The sequence below is a fragment of the Lepidochelys olivacea genome, assembly GCF_965140295.1.
Source record: "Lepidochelys olivacea isolate rLepOli2 genome assembly, chromosome: 3".
Classification (NCBI taxonomy): Eukaryota; Metazoa; Chordata; order Testudines; family Cheloniidae; genus Lepidochelys; species Lepidochelys olivacea.
Genome location: NC_140413.1, coordinates 123,649,196 through 123,666,936, shown reverse-complemented (window position 1 = coordinate 123,666,936; position 17,741 = coordinate 123,649,196). Strand labels below are relative to the sequence as shown.

At 40.1% G+C, this 17,741-nt stretch overlaps 1 protein-coding gene across 3 annotated transcripts in view; it reads left to right on the top strand.

Moving 5' to 3' along the window:
* Positions 1 to 17,741, top strand: part of PRKN (parkin RBR E3 ubiquitin protein ligase) — a 1,278,888-nt gene that overhangs the window by 249,983 nt on the left and 1,011,164 nt on the right. For 2 of the 3 annotated variants that reach the window (XM_084622669.1, XM_084622667.1), the window contains exon 1: positions 14,815 to 14,873. The exons of the other annotated variant lie outside the window; for it this stretch is intronic. In XM_084622669.1, the coding sequence (XP_084478795.1) occupies positions 14,825 to 14,873 (49 nt within the window). In that variant the 5' untranslated portion in view covers positions 14,815 to 14,824. Of the gene's footprint in view, positions 1 to 14,814; positions 14,874 to 17,741 lie in introns of those variants that run through there. 3 annotated transcript variants of the gene reach the window in all.

The following is a 17,741-nucleotide window of genomic DNA, read 5'->3' as shown; positions in this document are numbered from 1 at the left end:
GGTGCTCTCTGTCATTTTTTCTTTGTTTATAGATTATGACCCAAGAGACTGCTGGTGATACTATTAATCTAGGTGCCCTGCTAAAAGTCCATGTACATTTTTGTTTAAAATGGTAAATAGTATTTTTCATAATTTTTCTTCAGAATAACTGAAGGCCACTAATACATTAAAGGCCTGTATTATTTCACTTTGAATACCACACATACTATTTTTAATACACGTTCAGAAAAAGTGTTTAAACACACAAACTTCTACTTTCCCCTACCACATTCACGATAGATAAATTATTTCTTTGCTGACTTTGTGTACGTTAAATCTCTGGCTTTAGGAAATGTTTACAGGTGAACTATACCCCATAAAATATAGATTTATGTAATAGAGTTGCTGACACCACCAGAGACTACTTTAATGAAATTGTAATTTATTCAACTAAATTTAGATTGTTTGGTGTGAATCAATTGTGTGTGTGTCTGTGTGTATAAAATAGCTCTCTCTCTCTCTCTCTAGATATATATATGAGTGCTACTTTTTTGCAATGCAAATATATGTTCTCCCCTAAGCTATATCTCATGGGTTGCTGTTCAGTTAAGTCCCCGAAAAGCCCATTGAACATGTTTGTTTAATGTTTTCTTAGTGATTACTGCTAGCTTTCACGTGGAAGGTAAAAGGCATTAATCTGTGTGCTTCCTATTTGGCCCTCTTTTTAAAGAAAGAGACCTGCTTTTTTCCATTCTACCTGCTTCCATTGTGCCATTGCAACGTACCCCATGATATTAGTCCTTCGACAATGAGTGAGGCCTGAACAAGTTGGCTGTGCATTTATGCAGATTGCCTAAGGAAAAATAGTTAGTGGATGCTGTCCTTCTGTTACTATCTAAAAGCTTGATCATTCTGACAGAGACAATACTGTTAACATAAGGATTGATTATGCCTCAGGCATGATTCTGAGGCCTCAGTGGATGTCCTGAAGTTTATTTTTTCATGTACATACTTGCTTTGGTGGTTTCTTGCTTGGCATTAGAAAACATATTTCAAAAAGTATGGATAAAAATTGCAGAAGACTCAGGAAGCAGCGAGATGTTGCATTTCATTAGATATGTTCCTAATTGGAAGTATATGTGTGAAAATATTAGCAGTTGAAGAGTATAACTAAATTTTACAACAGCAGTCTTCAGAGAATAAATTCTGTGGACAGCTGACAGAGGAGCTGAACTGAACATGGCATTGATACCATGAGTTTGGACTACAGTTAGGGTTGCCAACTCTCCAGGATTGTCCTGGAGTCTCCAGGAATTAAAGATTAATCTTTAATCAACTATTATGTCATGTGATACAACCTCCAGGAATATATCCAACCAAAATTGGCAACCCGAACTACTGTCCAAATATGGTACATGTTATTTCTTAATGGCCAGCTCTATAAACAAGAACTCCAGCCTATGCAGGTGGCTTTCTTGTGTGACCGTTCTCTTTATCCAAGAAAATTAAATTATTTCCTGAGATACTGGGATATCTAGTGGAATGATTTGTTTAGGACCTCCAAAGAAGAGGTCTCTAATCCCTTCTAAGAACATAGTTTATTTGTCAGCCCAAAGGTTAAGCTTATACTTTTGATGAGTCAGGTTTAGGAATCACCAACCCATGATCAGTCTTATTCCTGAAAATGTTTTGGTGCAGCAACTTATTGAGGTTGGGTTTTGCTGTGGTAGGATGTATATGCCTTATTAAAAGAACATGGAAAAAAAGGTTGCTTGTAACAGTTTTGTACTGTGGGTCTATAAATAGTGGGATACTTCCTTCCAGAACCAGGAAAGGAATAGAAAAACTTTTCTTAAATGTAAAGTGTGTGTGTGTATGCTCGCACATGTGTATAAAATTGTGATTGCATCTATATAAACAGTCAAGTAAAATGTGCTATGCATCTTAACCATTCAATAGCTATGGACAGGTATTATGTAAATCCATGAGAGAACCAGGCATCCCTTGCTGGTGAATGCAGCCTGCAAGTATGTGGCATACATCTTCTAGCTGGCCCCAGCAGCAAGGGGTGAAGTCACAAAGGCCCCACTTACAGTCATTAACAGCCCATCTGATCATTCCACATCTGAAGCAAGGGAGCTTTACCCAGATATGGCGTGGAAGGTGAAAACTAGGGACTAGATAGTTGCATTTGTCACGAGATAAGCATTGGCTATGTTCAAAGCTTGTTCTTGCCACCTAGTACACCACCTGAAGATGATATTGAGGTTCCTTAGGGAAATTGTCCAAATGGGATATCTTGAGCTAAGATAGTGGTTCGGTGACTTAAAAATATCTTTTAACAGGGTTAGCTATGACATATCTTGCACCCTGAAAGGCAGATTCTGCAAGGTGACATGTCACCTGGTATCAGGAGGGGTGATGTTGGACAGAACCGGCGGCCAAGTCAGGTTGGTTGGTCTCCTGGTACTGGTTATATGCATATTTTTATTTAACTGAGTCTCTATGAGCTTTGTGTGAAAAGAGCTGAATCACACCGGGAAGCTATACTGTGCTACAGAATTGCTCAAGGCAAGCCCAGTATGTTCAGTGTCTGCATGTTGGCTCCCCAGGTAGAACTAGCTAATTTACTGATCAGGTTGTTTCGTCTTTATTTTCAGCAAGGTCTTGGTAAGGTGCTCCTTGAAAATCAAGTTATGGTCCAGTGTTACACCTAGATACACAGGTTTTGGGTTGTGGCCCAGGCTATGTCCATTCAGGAAAACGTTGAACTGTTTTTTGGCCTTTGTGTGGTAGAGGGAAGCAGCTCGAAATTGTCTTTTTGGCACTAGGTTTAAGTTTCCATCTTTTACAAAAGGGGGCTGTGATGCTGGTAAACCAGGTGCCAGCTCTTGCCAAGAGTGCAGGCATCAGCTGAGCACTGACAAAATCATCACTGGAAACCAGAACAGCTCACCTGTATATTAATATTGTTAAAGATGTTTATTGAACTTATAAGAATGTGTTTAGTGTTTAGACTCTATAAAATGCTTGTAAGTTGCTGCATGCATTATACTTACTTGTAATGTCTGTATCTCGTGTTATCAAGTATTATGGAAGTTTTGCTTTATAATTGTAAAAATGCTGCTCTGAACTTGTGAACCTAGGCAGGAAAAGTAGTTCATCCAACCATTCGGAAGAACTATCAAGGCAAAATGGGCCATTGTGGAACATCACAACACAAAGGCTGGTTTAATGTCCCTTTTACACCTATGAAGGTGCTCCATGCGAGAAAGCATGTCTATCGACTGGAATTCTAGAAGAGGGAAATAAAGGTAGCTAACATGAAGATTTTCATCTCTTTGCTGTTAGGACCCTTACAAGGGCTGGATCTAAGAAATAAAAAAGCAGAGATCTTCAGAATCAAACTGGGTTAGCCCTAAAAAGACATTCAGTGCTGACATATTACTACATCTCTTATCACCTTTTGGAATCATAGATTGAACTCATTTGTGTATATATGTTTCCTGTTTAACCTGTAAATAATTCTCTCATTTCTTTTTCCTAGTTAAAAAAGCTTTAATTTGTTTACTATAAGATTGACTACCAGCATTGTCTTTAGTATGAGATCTAAGGTACAAATTGATCTGGGGTAAGTGACTGGTCTCTTGGGACTGGGAGCAACCTGAATATTTTGTGATTTTTGGTGTAAGTGACCATTTATCACTAAGTCTAGCTTGCCTGGGTGGCAAGATAGTCCTCTTGGGCACTCTAGTCTATCTATGACTCCATGGTAAGTGTTACAGTGTTCCAGGAGTTCACATTTGTTACTGGGTTGCTGAAATCTAATTATAGAACATACCACCAGTTTGGGGTCTCTTCCCTGCTTTTGACAATCTGTCCTGAGGTTGACATTCTTGGTCATGAGCCACTCCAGACAGTGTGATGGGCCATCTCGTTCATGTCAGCATTCAGGTATTCCACTAGCAATTTGAAAATTAAAGAGAAAAATGGTCAGTATACTGAAGATCAGACTGGTCTTAAAGGCTAAATTAACAAAAATATAGCCTTCTTATGTGATTTTTCCTTACATTACTTTTATAATACTGAGATTTATTTCTTCAGACAGTAGTACTTTGAATGTACCAATCAACCACTCCCTCGTGGTGACAATGATTGAGAGTTGGCTAAGTATACACCTGCTTGAATAGGCCTATTTTGTCACAAATTATAAGTCTGTATTATTAAAAGCCACAACTAAGACCGTAAAACTTGTTCATGCAAAGAAATAAAAATTTACCTTGCTATGAACAGGATTCCCAGCAATTTATCATGTTAATTTATGTACTGTCTCAGCATAAAAATCTACTTAAGGGGCTCTAGCCTATTCTGATAAGACATGTTGAACAAAGTAACACTATTTCAAGAACACTATCTGTTTTCACGTAGGTTTAAAGCACCACTGTAGTTTAACAGGTTCTCATATAATGAAAATAATTTTTAGAAAATGATATGTAATAGAACCACCTACCCAACAAATAGACAGGAGAAGTGAAATCTATCTCTCATGATAGACTAACAGGGGGAAATAGAGGCTGCAGACTCTGGGCTCCTGATTATGTTATATGGTATTGTTTACTATATCGATTAGTGACATTTAGCTTGCTTATATCGCTTGAAAATCACAGTAAGGGTAAAAATAAGCACTTGCTATATCATGTTTGCTCTGTTAAAAAATAATCCCCTTCAAATAGGGAGCCAACTGTTTTGTTGTTTTTTTTTTCTCCTACTGCTGAAAGAACGCAACTCAGTTTTTCAAAGCATTTCTGGTATGGAACAAACAATGGGCAGTGAAAATCCAACTTCTTCGGGTAGCATCCCTATGGGTGCTCCTCTTCAGGTATTCATTCTCTCCTGGGCCTTTGATTGGAGATTTTTGGTAACAGTGCCTGTTCAGCCCGTGCATGTGCTCTACACATCCTCATACCCTGTAGGAAGTATATGTAGAGCTGCGCAGATGAACCGCTCTCAGTTCCTTCTTGACCACCTTCAGCCTGAGATGGGCATTGAGTGTGCCCACTTCTGCTAGTGTCTTAATGTTAGTTAGTTAGTTAGTATATAGTTAGTTCCTTTTGGGGTTCTTGCCTGTTCTCTTTTACTTGTTTCCCCATTTGCAGGGTCATTTTGCATGTTTATTTTCTGGGATGTGTCAGGATTTCCAGGCTCAAGAAGTAAGGCTGCTGATAGCCTGTCTACCTGCAGATCATGGTCATAGAGAGCTTCAAAGGATAAGATTTGTGATACTCAGTCTGATACAGAATTTTTATTCTGACATCTGACAGAAATTGCTTGGTTGTGGATTCAGTGAACTTTGGAGGCAGCACAACACCAAGGCTGTCCCATATAACAAGGGCCAGAAGCATCTTGATCTTTTTGGTCGCAAAAGTGACTCCTCTGCAACATTACCTGATTCTTCTATCAGACTGGAATAACCCCATTGATTTCAACTGAGTTACTCCTGGTTTACACCAGTGTAAGTGAGAGAAGAATCAAGCCCAGTGTTCCTTATTTTGATTTGTTGCATTTGAGGATAACTGTCATCTAATGCATGGTTCTTGGGGATAGAGCCTTCTGTGCAACAGGTATTGTTACACAGGGCTGGCCTTAGGGAAAATAGCTCCCTGAGTGAACTTTCTTTGGTGCCCTTTAAGTACTGCTCCCCAAGCAGCAGGCAGCTGCTCAGCAGGCACAGCAGCAGCAGGTGGGGCTTCAGCCCGAGGCGGCAGGGCTCAGGCTGTTAGCCCCAGGTGGTGGGGCTTTGTGGCTAAATGGAAAGGGGCACTGAAGTATGGCAATAGGGGGAGGGGAGGCAAACCATTTTTATTTTGTAACCTGGGGGTCACAGTATAGAAAGAGTTGAGAACCATAGGTCTGGAGTTCTGTGCAAGGTGCTAGAATATCTCTGTTCTTGTCCTAGTTATTCTTTTGACTTGCCATGTGATTATGGGCAAGTAATTTAAAACACAATTTTCAGAGTTGGCCAACGATTTTGGGTGCATCAGTTTTTGCAAGCCCAGATTGGCCATGATTTTCAGAGGCACCGAGCACTTACATCTTTTATTGACTTGTGAAGACTAAGGGGGTCATAACCAGGGCCCTACTGTATTTATTTGTTTCTTGGCTGCCGAATAAGCCCCTTGAGGCCATGAGCAGCGTGAGTAAGATAGAGGGGATGTTGCATCATCATCCAAAATGACCCGTTGGCCCCCAAACCCCCGGGGCCGCAACCACCGACCTGGCAGCTCCCATTGGCCGCAGTTCCAGCCAATGGGAGCTGCAGAGTCAGCGCTGGAGGGTGGGGGCAGTGGCAGCACGCCAAGCCACCTGCCCCTCCCCTGCCCCAGGGGCCTCAGAGACATGACAGCCACTTCTGGGAGTGGTGTGGGGCCAGGGCAGGCAGGCAGCATGCCTTAGCCCTTCTGTGTCGCCAGACTTTTAGGGACCAGAGATTGCGATCGACTGACTGAGGCTCCAGGATCGACCAGTCAATCACGATCGACCAGTTGGTGACCACTGACCTAGAGCCAGTCGCACTTCCTGTAAGAGCCAAAACTCCATTGAGAGTTTTGCCTGTCTTGTGTTAGAAAGATGAGACCTAATAGTGAGAATCATACTCGGATGATATCTTCATAAAAGCAGAATTACAAGGTAAGTAACTTTCCCTTTTTATTTTAATACACTGGTTGATTTCTCTGCTTGGTGTAAGCAATGTCCTTCTAAAGGATGTTGATCATGGCAATGAAACTGTTATATATAACTAGTGTAAACAAATATTATTGCAGTTTCCATGATATTAATGCAAAAAAATTATTGTGGATATATTATTAAACCAAACAATGGTATGTTTTGGCATCTTTCAAGGAGAAGAAAAACCCCTACTAAATAAATTATATTAATTATCTAAATAATGACAGGTGTGCTGAGTCAGTTTAAAAAAAAGGAAAAGAAAAGCGATGATTATCAGACAAGTTAATAAAGAAACATGACCTCTTAATTGTTCTGTGATGGGCAAAATAGCTGCTGCCCTGTTTGATGTAGAATTTATAATTGCACTTTGTTGATGAAGCATCAATTGTGATGAATTCCTTGAGGATGGTGTATTTCAAGAATACTGTTACATACATTCGTATTTAATGTTAGTCAGTATTTCCAGTTTTAAGTAACAGTGTTATTTCAGAATTCTGATTCTTGTTGAAATTATTTAATTTCAGAGATACTTACTTTATACAAATTTCTCATACTCTAAAACCTTTGACCTAATTATCAATTTATTTAATCCTGATTAGACATTTTGATTGGTACAGCATGTTGCGTAAAACTTAGGCTGCTGTTTAGGCCTAAACATATGCCCTTTACCAGTTCAGAATCATGTAATTTGAATAAAAAAGTAATGCGGCTATGTGTGGGTATGTGGGTCACACTTTGTGATTAGAGAGCTGGTAGAATTTTAAAAAAATACATGAAAAATTAATCACATAGCTTTGCAAATGATCACATGGGTTTCATTACTGTGTGTTTTCATGTAGATAATGCACATGCATTCAATATTCTTTGTCTCTGCTCAAAGTTGATTTAAATAATATTAGTTTGAGAAAAATCCCTTCTGCAATTTTGAGTAGTTGCTGTAATTTTCAGTATGTCCTGCTCAGCCCAGGTACTACAAAGCATATGGTACAAAACATTACTCATTGATCTGAGTCCTTCTACAGTACATAGGCACTGCAGGGTGAATCAAGGTTCTTAATTTATTTTATATTTGTAAAGATAGTTGATGCAAAATATCAAGTAAATTTTTTCTGTCAGACAAATCCCGTAGTCCCTTCTCTGTCCTTACTCAGACAAAATTCCCATTGAACTCAATTTACTCAATAAGGACTACATGATTTGACTCTGTTACAGGACTTTAAAAAATGGAAATTGATTTTATAAAATTCTGATACTTTTAATATTGTTGTGGGTGATGATAAATGCCTATGTAGAGAGTATTTTAAATATACTCAAGGTTTAGAGAGTATAAATATAGCCAATATCTATATATTTAGACAGTATACTCCACTCATACAATTGCGTTGTAACTCTAGAGTGCTAAAAATATGTACTTCCTTTCTTCAAGTGGCTACCTATTTTGTAGCAGATATAGTTTATGATGCAATATTTTTAGCAGCCAGGTCATAACATGTAATATAGTGTGGCAAAAGTGGCCTCTGGCTATTTTGCAGGGTTGTGGACTTAGAATCTAAATCATATCTTAAGAGTTCATTCCCTAAGGGAGACTTATTATTTGGGTACGAGCTAGATACCAGAGAAAGATGCAATGTGCAAACTTTTAAAAATTACTGCCATAGGGAAGACAAACGCAGGTAGAACACTGAAAAACTCAAGAGGGACAAAGTGATCTTTGAAATGTGGCAAATCTTCAAGCTTTGCTCCACCCCTCCCACTCCCGCTTTTTGTTTGTTTGTTTCAGTAGAAAGACAGACACAGATGTATCTTTTCTCTTACACTGTAATGGCTGTTTCTTTGAGTAACACACATTTTATAGTCCCATAGTAACTTGTTAGACTAAAAGGGTTACATTCTGCTTTCATGTACATCATTGTAAATCCTAGTTTACTCCACTAAAGTCAGTGATGTTACTCAGAATTTACCCCGGTAACTGTGAGCAGAATTTATAGCAAAGAGTTCAAACAAGCATCTGCTTAAAAACACTTCAAACTGTAAGTTGTATTCCTTCTACAGTACCTATGGTCAGAGGTTGCACGAGGACTTCCTGCTGACACATATCTAGAGGCTTCTTTAAACATGGCCATATGTTGCCTGTGCTGTGGATAGCCAGGCTCACAACCAGATATGCCATCTCCAGTTGTTCACTGGCAGGAGATGGGGAAGTGCTATCCCTATCTTTGTTTTGCCATCTTTCTCTTTTTTTTCTTTCAAAGAAGAGTTAGAAAAGGGTGGCACTGAGGATGGCCTAACTCCCACAGCACAAGCAGCCAGCCCACAGCCATGCTTACAGAATTCCTAGCTGCACTGACGTGAGCCAGGTAGACTCAGAATTAATGAATAGTCTTTGGAGACTCCTGGGGGAGCCCTCACATACACCCTCCGATTTGCAGGCCCTCATCTTAGAACCCCTACCCTATGCTGTTGCTGAAGAGATGTTTGTTGGCTTTGCTCTTTTGCTGCCCAGTTGTTTTTCTGTCCAGTCTCTTGCTTTGGTAATCATAGATATGTAGGGCTGGAAGGGACCTCTAGAGGTCATCTGTTCCTTCTCCCTGTCCTGAGGCAGAACCAAGTTCACTTGTAAGCATGGGCTAAATCAGTGGTTCTCAAAACTGATCCACTGCTTGTTCAGGGAAAGCCCCTGGTGGGCCGGGCCTGTTTGTTTACCTGCCGCGTCCGCAGGTTCGGCCGATTGCGGCTCCCACTGGCTGCAGTTCGCCGCTCCAGGCCAATGGGGGCTGAAGGAAGGGCGGCCAGCACGTCCCTTGGCCCGCGCCGCTTCCCGCAGCCCCCATTGGCCTGGAGCGGCAAACCGCAGCCAGTGGGAGCCGCGATCAGCCGAACCTGTGGACACAGCGGGTAAACAAAGTGGTCTGGCCCACCAGGGACTTTCCCTGAACAAGCAGCGGACCAGGTTTGAGAACCACTGGTCTAGATTTTAACCTGCGCTTAAAAACCTCTAACGATGAACATTCCACAATCTCCCTTCTAAATACTGTTCAAGTATTTAACTATCCTTCCATTTAGGCCAGGCCTACACTAAAACTTACATGGGTATAAGTGCGTCACTCAGATGTGTGAAAAACCCACACTGCTGAGTAATGCAGTTATACTGACCTAAGCCCCGGTGCAGACAGCACTATGTTGACGGGAGATGCTTTCCTGTTGGCATAATAGTGTCTTCACTGAAGCACTACAGTGCGTGGCTGCTCCAAAACGTTTCCCAATATCTAACCTAAATCTGCCTTGGAGATTAAGATGAGTACTTTGACATTTGTATTACTGCTGGTATTAACAACCATTCTTGAGTAACACAGAGCTGAATTAGGCTCTGTATCTCAAGAAAGCACTTGTGGCAGAAAAGTTACACATTATGTTCTCAAGATTCAGTAGTTTGAGGTGAGGCCTAATTTTACATCTTCATCCTGTGTTTTGAAAAAGGTCAGACTGGGTGATCAAGCATAGAATCATAGAATGTCAGGGTTGGAAGGGACCTCAGGAGGTCATCTAGTCCAACCCCCTACTCAAAGCAGGACCAATCCCCAACTAAATCATCCCAGCCAGGGCTTTGTCAAGCCTGACCTTAAAAACCTCTAAGGAAGGAGATTTCACCACCTCCCTAGGTAACCCATTCCAGTGCTTCACAACCCTCCTAGTGAAAAAGTTTTTCCTAATATCCAACTTAAACCTCCCACACTGCAACTTGAGATCATTTGTCCTTGTTCTGTCATCTGCTACCACTGAGAACAGTCTAGATCCATCCTCTTTGGAACTCCCTTTCAGGTAGTTGAAAGCAGCTATCAAATCCGCCCTCATTCTTCTCTTCCGCAGACTAAATAATCCCAGTTCCCTCAGCCTCTCCTCGTAAGTCATGTGTTCCAGTCCCCTAATCATTTTTGTTGCCCTCCGCTGGACGTTTTCCACATCCTTCTTATAGTGTGGGGCCCAAAACTGGACACAGTACTCCAGATGAGTTCTCAGCAATGTCGAATAGAGGGGAATGATCACATCCCTCGATCTGCTGGCAGTGCCCCTACTTATACATCCCAAAATGCCATTGGCCTTCTTGGCAACAAGGGCACACTGTTGACTCATCCAGCTTTTCATCCACTGTAACCCCAGGTTCTTTTCTGCAGAACTGCTGCCTAGACATTCGGTCCCTAGTCTGTAGCGGTGCATGGGATTCTTCCATCCTAAGTGGAGGACTCTGCACTTGTCCTTGTTGAACCTCATCAGATTTATTTTGGCCCAATCCTCTAATTTGTCTAGGTCCCTCTGTATCCTATCCCTACCCTCCAGCGTATCTACCTCTCCTCCCAGTTTAGTGTCATCTGCAACTTGCTGAGGGTGCAATCCACACCATCCTCCAGATAATTAATGAAGATATTGAACAAAACCAGCCCCAGGACCTACCCTTGGGGCACTCCACTTGATACCGGCTGCCAACTAGACATGGAGCCATTGATCACTACCCGTTGAGCCCGACAATCTAGCCAACTTTCTACCCACCTTATAGTGCATTCATCCAGCCCATACTTCTTTAACTTGCTGACAAGAATACCATGGGAGACCGTGTCAAAAGCTTTGCTAAAGTCAAGGAACAACACGTCCACTGTTTTCCCCTCATCCGCAGAGCCAGTTATCTCATCATAGAAGGCAATTAGATTAGTCAGGCATGACTTGCCCTTGGTGAATCTATGCTGACTGTTCTGATCACTTTCCTCTCCTCTAAGTGCTTCAGAATTGATTCCTTGAGGACCTGCTCCATGATTTTTCCAGGGACTGAGGTTAGACTGACTGGCCTGTAGTTCCCCGGATCCTCCTCCTTCCCTTTTTTAAAGATGGGCACAACATTAGCCTTTTTCCTGTCGTCCGGGACCTCCCCCGATCGCCATGAGTTTTCATAATCCTTTCTAGTAACATATGAATGCACAGGGATGGAATGGGTAAATGAAACAAACTTGTGAATTCAAATATTAAGGAATTAAGGAGACTGAGGTGTTTGTCATGCCTGTATTATTATGAGCAGGTGGCTTCCCCACCGTGCTCCAAACACAGTGCATGTAGGATATAGCAGGCTTTACCCCTTTCTCCTTGAGGTTTGGTTTAATTGAAAATAGGAACTGAAAAAGAAACGACACAAAATCCATCTCAAGTTTTCCTTGTAGAAATGGCTACTCCCAAGATTCCTCTCCCAGGATTGTTTACTCACACAACCTTTTGCTTTCTAAAGAGTCACTCCAGGCACACATTACCAGAGTGTTACAGTTATGAAACTGTAATACTGAGATACCATATTATGACATGCCAAAAGAAACAAAACATATCACTCTGGTCACAATGTATTTTATTTACATTAACTGTTACTAGAATATTTATTATTTGAAAATTTTTAAGCATCATGGCTTGCAGTGGGGAGGAGATAAACTTGATTTCTCTGGGAAGTTAAGAAAAATCCCATCTTATTGAAGCATCACTACCTATTAGCATGCTAATAATTGTCTAGGTCTTCAACTCAGACACAATGAAACTAGTCATAATGAGTATATAGGTGTCATATGAGAAAATTGTTCAATTTCGTGGGGAATGTGGACTAAGTGTAATTGGTTTAGCCCTGGAATCTTAGGGCTTGACTAGCGATGTATGAATTGCAGAGGACACAAAACTGTTGTTCTCTAACTAGCCCATGTGGACACAGCTGGCACAAATTAAAAAGGTACCCTAGTTCATATTAACATAGTCCTCTTTCACACAGAACTAGGTTAACACAATTTGGTGCCTTTTTGTTCACATCAGCAGCATCTAGGTGAGGCAGTTAGAGCGCAACACTTTGGTGCAGTCTGGAATTCACACCTTGTAGTCCACACTGTGCACAGTGTGGACATAGCCGAAGTCACTTTGGTTTGGAATTACATTACAGTCTTGGAGTTATAATATATCCCCTGTTCTGGCAGGGATTTTCTGCCCATCTGCATGAATTTCATTGCATTACACTGAGTTCTTGTTTTTTTTAAAAAAAGGCACAACATTCCTGGAGGACAAGTGGAATTTTAGTGCTCCAGAACTGTATTTTTGTTTTTCAAGGTGGGACTCAATATACAAACACAGAATGGGTGAGACTATAGAATATGGAAATGACTGATTAAGGACCCTCATTTGCATGGAAGTATATTAATGACCAGTGTAGCATCAGTTTAAATTTTGGGCAACATACTGGATGAGCCTGATCCTGCACCAGTGAAGTCAATGACAGCTTTGGCATTGACTTCAGTGGGTGTACATTAGGCTATATATGTCTAAGGAAATTACTTTATCAGGAAAAGAGGCTTTTTAAGGAAATGTCAATATAACTATATCATTAGATTAGCTATTTCTGTATTACTTTTTTTTATTGCATATGTGCCAGAGCTCAGGACAAAGCGGGGATGAGAATACTGTTCAATCACTAGGTTACAGTCATTGTTCCATCTATGATATATAACACATAAGGTGTGAATATTTGCATGTTTCAACTTCAGATTTGCTTTCCATGAGCTTTCATTTGAGTAAAACTTAATTGCTCAAATTTTCATTTAAAGTGAACATGAAATAAGTACAAGCATAGCCTAAAAAAATTACTTTAAATTTTGAGCTAATTGTTATGGAATTTTTTTTGGCAATCTTTGAGCTATAACCAAGCATGTTTCTGATCAGAAAGGTACATTCCTCCCAGAGGAGGGAAGTGATCCCACAATGTAAGTGGTTATGCAGGGACAACTTATGCTGTTAGAGTATTGCAATGCAATTTACATGGTGTTACACCGTACAATCATTTGGAAACTGAAGCTGGTATAAAACACAGCAGCTTGAGCAAGGCATCTCACTAGGAGCCCATGACAACAGTGCTCTAGCATCTGCACTGGCAGCCCATTGGTCTTTAGTGTTTAAGAGGTTGATTTTGACCTATAAACCCTAAATGGCCTAGGACCAATCTGCCTTTCATTTGTTGTACAGGAAAGAAGAATTGTATTCTTTTGTGAACAAGGAAATTAAGAGGAACTGGCTATTCTTTGTTAATGTTAGCAGTAATTTTGAGTCTTCAGTTCAGTGATGCAGTAATAGATAAACTTTATTCATTCTTGTCACGGATTAGTTTTTTAGAGCCTAGAATAATACCTCTGTATACCAAGACTGTATCCTAGTAGTTTATTCACAAAGGAGAACCCAGCTTCTGTAGGGAGTGATGTAGATTTTGTCTCTGAATCAGAACTGAAACAGTGCCCATTATGGAGCTAATGGCATTGCATCATTAAAGAGGCCTTGGCACAATTTCCATGAGTAGAAAGAGCTGGAGGATTTGGAATCTTTTTCAAATGCCAGTTCAGGTTCTAATATTCTGTCTGCCTACAATTCCTCCCTGTAACTTCAACTAGATAGGTATTCTTTAAGTCTGCACTAAGCAGTTGCATTGTGTTGCTGCTTCCAGTTTGGTGATTGGTTAATATACAGTTTGTAAAACACTTTGGACTCGTCGAGAATGACAAGTAAATGTCACAGTATTGTACTTTACTCCTTCTCAACAGGGTGATCAATTAGCTACAAGCTTATTTCACAGAGATCACTGGACAGTTGTTATTTGGTAACTTATTTCTGTCAGTGGCCTACTGTGGATGGTGGTAGGACCTTTCTGTTAGTCCGTTACAAATCAACTGAAAGCCATTACATAGAGTTAATGATTTTTCAGTGGAAGATGCAGTTTCTGTAAAAGTAAAATTCTGTGAGAGCAAAGTTTGATTTTGCAGAAATTTTATTTTTCCTTTGGAAAAATTGAAATGAAATATTTAATTTTGGGTCAGTTTGACCTAAATCAAAATATTTTGGGTTGTTGTTGTTGAAGTAAAATGAAACATTTCTTTTCTTGTCAGGTTGACATTAAATTGCATCTGCTTAGAGCGGCTGCAGTGCCGTATGAGAGTTGTAGTTCAGATGCTTTGTGCCCCTCTTCTCGTCTGTTACCTGGGCTCCTTGGCTTGGCTACACCTCTTGCCTCCCCTCTGACTGAGTCACATGTGTCAACATGGGACTCACATGAATACAGTGCATCATGGGAGAAGTCATCCTGCCAGGGAGCCCAGCCATTCAGAAGAATGATGGTATGAGGTCCCATGGTAATTTATGCAGATGAATTTTAGTGTCAACCTGACTCAAAAGGAAACATTTTGATTTGGAAATGTTAGAAACTTTTTGTTTTGGTCTAAATGTCAATAAAATGTTTTGACATTTCTGAATTGAAATGTTTTTGGATTTCTTCTTGTTCTTGTTCTTCTTCTTGTTCTTCAAAACAATGTAATGTTTTGACTTCTCAGTAGGGCAACAATAATGGAAAACAAGAAATCTGTTTCGCAATTTTGAGGTTTGTTTTGGAGAGCGAGATTCACCCAGAATAACCAATAGTCCAGTGGTTGGGGCATCCTATGTGTTGTGGGAGACCCAGGTTCCAATTCCTGCTTTTCCTGATTGAGAGCAAGGACTACCTTGGTTCCCATACATCCCAGATGAGTGTCCTAACCAGTCTTTCTCTGTCTTTGGCTCAATGAATATTTAATTATTTATACAGAGTGAAACAGCTCCAACAAGAGAGATTCAGAACAAGGACTTGAACATAGGTCTCCCACTTCCCAGCTGAATGTCTTGTCTACACATTGAGGTATTGGCTGTTCTGAAGTGGGTGTCTCTCTTTCTCTCTGTTTGTCTGTGGTTTTAACAAGAAATTTCATCTGGAAAGTTTTTTGTTAAAACTGATATATTTCCCTGAAAACTTTTGGTTTTGATTAATCGGCATTTTTTAATGGGGGCGAAAAGTTTCGTTGAAAAATTCCTGAACAGCTTTACTTTTCTGTCTGATCTGGTATGTAAACAAATGTCCAAATATTGGAATTCTCACAGGGTGGAAATTCTGATTTTTGCTCAACTCTGCCATTAAGTCCTGGTCCATGCCTTCATTCTTTGGTCTGATGCTTTTTTCTTAAATTTGCCTCCATGCTTCTTCCCAACTCCCATAATGGCTTCTGCACTCTATTTGTGAAGTTTGACCTCTAGTAGACCTACTGAGAGTTGCATAAATAACTTAATTAGTTAATAGGGAGCACTGCAGTTAGTTTAGCAGTATATAAGGGGCCTGATTCTGATCTCACTTAAATTGTTTGTAATTTATACAATTCCACTGACTTCAGTGAAGTTATTCCTGATTTACACTTGTATATGTGTAGGATCAGAATCAGACCAGAATTTTTTTCAATGGAGAAACAGGAGACTTCTGGTTGCTCCTAAAATGTATTCTTTAATCAGTTAAAGGTCTACAGTTTCTTAGACCAGAAAGCCATGATTTGTTTTTAAATTTGTGTATTATTTCTGCAGTGGGAAGAGGTGCACATGCTTTCAAGTATATGTTAACTCTGACTTTTTTTTTAAAATGTGCCGTGCAGAGCTGGGATGGGGAGAACATGCTTTCAGCTTGCATAAGGCAGTATGTCCTGTATTCAGAGGAAAATAAGGCTATTCCGGGTTACTTCAACCTATTCCTGTGTGCTAGGCCAGCATTTCTGTGTATAAGTTTTCAATTTCCCTTCCCTGGACAGAATACACAGCATTTACCCTGCAACACAGTGTATTCTGAGCCTGTAGTGTCAGCCTGGAATGAAAAAAAAAAGGGAAATGTTGCTCAGTACGAATGTACGCCCAAGATGGAGAACATTCTTTCTGACACTCCCAGCACTGACCTGCCCAGGAAGTGAGTTTTGGGTTCCCCGTATGGACATTTATATCTCTACCACTTGAGTCATTAGGACATCCCAAAAATCCTATTTTGTGTATGTGCAGTGGGTCACTCTTAAAAAGTTCATTGCATTTTGAAAGATTTTACTGGTTTGATAGTGATTCCTATATTTAAAATGGGGAGTTTTGTTGGAACCATTAGTATCTTTTAAACTAGAATAAACTGTAAGTTTGACCTGTGTGTGTATGTCTATTCTTCTTTTTCTGCAGCTATTCATTTATGCAGATGTCACAGCATTCAGTGTAACCAGAAACTTTGCTGATGCTTCCAAACAAGGAATTGCATTATCCAATTCACTGAATTTATTGAATGATGATGCTTATCTTGGACATCTAAAAGACATTGTGAACTGTTGTCATATTTGCAAAAAGAAAAGGAGTACTTGTGGCACCTTAGAGACTAACCAATTTATTTGAGCATGAGCTTTCGTGAGCTACAGTCCACAGTCCACAGTATGCATCCGATGAAGTGAGCTGTAGCTCACAAAAGCTCATGCTCAAATAAATTGGTTAGTCTCTAAGGTGCCACAAGTACTCCTTTTCTTTTTGCGAATACAGACTAACACAGCTGTTACTCTGAAACCTGTTGTCATATTTCTGTTTTTTCTCTCCCTTCCAGTTACACCAGTTTTTTCTGAGATTTTGCCTTTTGATACGTAAGGGTTCTTGCAATGTTTAGAACTTATGAACTTGAGGCCAGATTTTTAAAGGTATTTTAGGCATCTAAAGATGGAGACAGACACCTGGTGGGACTTTTGACAGCACTTAGGTACCTAACTCTTATTGAAATCAATGGAAGTTAGGCAACGAGGTGCTTTAAAAAATCCCACTAGGTGCCTATCTGCTTCTTTAGGCATCTGAAAACCTTTTCAAATATGGTCCTATGTGCCTTTGAAAAATTGTTTACACTATCAACAAAGTTTGATCAAACCAGTTCAGGAGACAAACCTTAAATTATAAGGGTTTTCAAAGTGTTTGTTCACTGTAAGGGGTCTCTTTAATGTATCTGTGTAACTCTCATTAATTAATTAACTGGAATTACCTGTGCACTTTTAAAAGAGTATCCACTGGATACTGATGATTTAGGATTTGGCTGTCAGTCAAACAATAAAAAGAGAGCTTAAAATATTATGTTGACGAAATTGTGTTCTTGTTCAGCCTGGGTCTTAAGACTTAATAGGCTCTTT